Genomic DNA, 2732 nt, shown 5'->3' with positions numbered 1-2732 from the left:
CTCTGCTCACTTTGGCTAAACAGAAATGTGTCCCTTTGCAAAATCAAACACTGACAAATAAGAGAGCACGACACTGTATGATTTCTAGAGCTGATATAGGGCAATTTGTTCAGCAGAGTGATGTAAGCTTCGTTATGATTGCATCATCCATGACTTCTAGGAATAACATGATGCAATTCATATCATGTATGACGCAATACCAGCTTCAGATTGCATCATTCATTGTTTTGCCTAAAAAGCAAGTACTGTCCAAACCCAGTCATAGATTTATTCATAGATCCAGTCCAAGATGTAGTCATTTAGTCATTTCTGGTTTAAATTGAGATCCCTTCCCTTTATAACTCACTTATCCTCCGCCATTCCCAAGTCAAGGGTCGTATATACTGACCCAATAGCATATCTTGAAAACTAGAGCCAATCAACAATTTTAAGCATCATTTTCGTTCTCAGTGACCCAGAATTAGTAAAGTTTGACTACATTTATTTCAGAAGCATTTTGGCTGTAGAGCAGTGTAATGGGGGTCAAGACAGCACAGCTACTGGTGAAGGCTCCCAACTCCTTTCTCCAGGGGGATATGGAGAGGTGTGTGAGTGGGGTCAGGAGTTTATTGTCGGGGACAGTCACTGTCAAACAGAAGGATCTCCTCCTTTCTATACAGTTCAACCAGCTTCTCCTCTAACTCACCCAGAGTGAACAGCTCGACTGCATTCTGATCATTCGGAGCAATGACTGCCCAGGACTTCCTGTGATTGTTATCAATCTCACAGCAGGCAGCAGACCAGATGTGGCTGGGCTTATTGACTCTGCCTCCAGCTATGTAATTGTTGCCAGGAACCACTCCCACAACGACGTATGTGGTAGCACACCCTTCAGTCCTACTCTTCATTACTTCTTGTTCGTAGTTGTTCCATTTCCCACTATTGAGATTCATAAACTGTGGCACAATGTTGGTCAGGGTGAAGGTAGCAGCTTTATAGTCAGGGTTGGGTTGGTGGCCATTGGGGTTCAAGTGGCCCCTGTTGAAATTAGTCAGATTCTTGTAATCTCGGAGGACGGCCTGGCTCTCATTAAGCAGTCCCTGGTCAACACCGATATCATTTAGGAGGATCCATTCAGTTGCCATTTCCTTTTGGTAATTTGAACCCATCAGCTTGAAAGTCAAAAAACAAATAAAAGGGATCAGTCACGTGTGCAGCAGAAACAGAGCCAGTGTCCTGGGGCAGGTGCCTTTGGAGGTCTAAAGGAATTGGTAGCGCTAGGCAAGAGATTTTTTTTTTTTTTCTCCCCAGGGCTCTGTGTTCTTGCTTCTTGGGCCCCTGGGGCCAGTGTGTGAGCTGGAAGGAAGTTCACCAGCAACCTCATTCACAGTCATGACTAGTGTGACAGAGGAGCCACACTTGGAGTAACTTCCTTGCTTCCTGAGGGCTGGATTGTGCCCACAGTAATGTGGCATAGAGCTACCCTGACCCGGAGGAGCGCAGATGTCTGCATTAAGTTTGGGGCAACTCATTCATAGAAAAATGTAAAAAAAATGGGAGGGGATTCTGAGATGAGCAATAGATGATCCACCCTCAGTGCTCTACAGGGAGCTGACAACTCCCAAGGTTTCTGCTAAAATGCCCCTAGGGGAACCACAAATTTGCCAGTTGACTCAACCCTGTCCTTGTGAGCCAGAAACACCCGGGTTAGTGTATAATTCCATTTCAACATGGAGATTGATTTAGTACAATAACTAAGTACATTTTTGACCACTGTTTTCTTGAGTTCCAATAAGAGTAAATCATAAAAATGCTTTGCATGACCACAGCACCTTTTCCCTGAAGAGCCCAAACCACTTGACAAAGATCAATTAACTCTCACAATAACCCTATGAAGTAGATAAGCATTAATATCTCCATTCTATACCTGGTGATGGCAGGGCACAGACAAGGTGTGACCTGCCCTAGGTTGCACAGCAAGTCAGTAGCAGTGAGGAATAGGACTCAGCAATTCTAGCTCCCAATGTCCTGCTGTAACTGCACATCTTTGTCACAATGATGTGACCCTGCACTACAGCATGGGACAGGGAATTCCCAGCTGTGGTGTGTGTGTGTGTGTACATATATTGGGATTTATTCTATATTTCAATTTTTCATGTCCAAGATTGTGCCCTATTGTAATGGAGAGGCAGTCAGGAGAGCATCTTACCTGGGGTTCTACCATCCAGCTATTAGGTCGCTTACCATAACCAGGTTGGTACACATACGCAGAGTATATTGGAATGCGGCTGTCCCTGTCGTACAAAGTAGCAAAGCGATACTGATTCTTGTAAAGTTGGCAAATCTGGGCTGGATTGGCAGGTTTGATGGCATCATTTGGGGGGGTTTCCCTGAAGAAAAACTGAGGGCATGTGTTTTCAAAAGATGTCACCACCTCACTGTTCCCCAGCATGAGGCAGCATATGGAAAACTGGAGCAGCAGCAGCAGCAGCATGGGAACGAGTTAACGCCAAAGGCTCTTCTGTACCTGGAGAACAAATGTAAATAGAATTTAAGCTTGGTGTAAAAATGGTCTCCAAGAGGAGGAGTGAGAGGCTCTAGCCAGGGAACAGCTGTCCTATATGGCAACCACCTTGCCTCAAAAAGTGGAAACTAACATGGAAGTTAGTGCTGCTCCTTGAGCTGTCAGAGAAGGGGGTTAAAGCACATACTTCAGGAGGGAGTCAATGGCACCATCATTTCTGACTGAGTCA

General features: G+C 45.0%; 1 protein-coding gene across 1 annotated transcript; it reads right to left on the bottom strand.

The window, feature by feature from the left end:
• Positions 1–605: 605 nt before the first annotated feature.
• Positions 606–2473, bottom strand: LOC135875043 (endonuclease domain-containing 1 protein-like). The gene is made up of 2 exons (XM_065400028.1): positions 2189–2473; positions 606–1151 (listed from the first exon to the last, which is right to left on the bottom strand). Exons 1-2 carry the CDS (start codon positions 2471–2473, stop codon positions 606–608), a joined length of 831 nt encoding a protein of 276 aa, XP_065256100.1.
• Between the last annotated feature and the right edge of the window lie 259 nt (positions 2474–2732).

Source organism: Emys orbicularis, chromosome 1 (genome assembly GCF_028017835.1).
Source record: "Emys orbicularis isolate rEmyOrb1 chromosome 1, rEmyOrb1.hap1, whole genome shotgun sequence".
Taxonomy (NCBI): Eukaryota; Metazoa; Chordata; order Testudines; family Emydidae; genus Emys; species Emys orbicularis.
The sequence above is the reverse complement of the archived record's forward strand: the minus strand, read 5'-3'. Positions and strand labels throughout refer to the sequence as shown.

Coding starts and splice junctions, on each gene's coding strand:
- LOC135875043 (XM_065400028.1), bottom strand. CDS start 2,473: ATGCTGCTGCTGCTGCTGCTCCAGTTTTCCATATGCTGCCTCATGCTG. Junction 1,152..2,188: donor GCTGGATGGTAGAACCCCAG/GTAAGATGCTCT, acceptor TTGACTTTCAAG/CTGATGGGTTCAAATTACCA.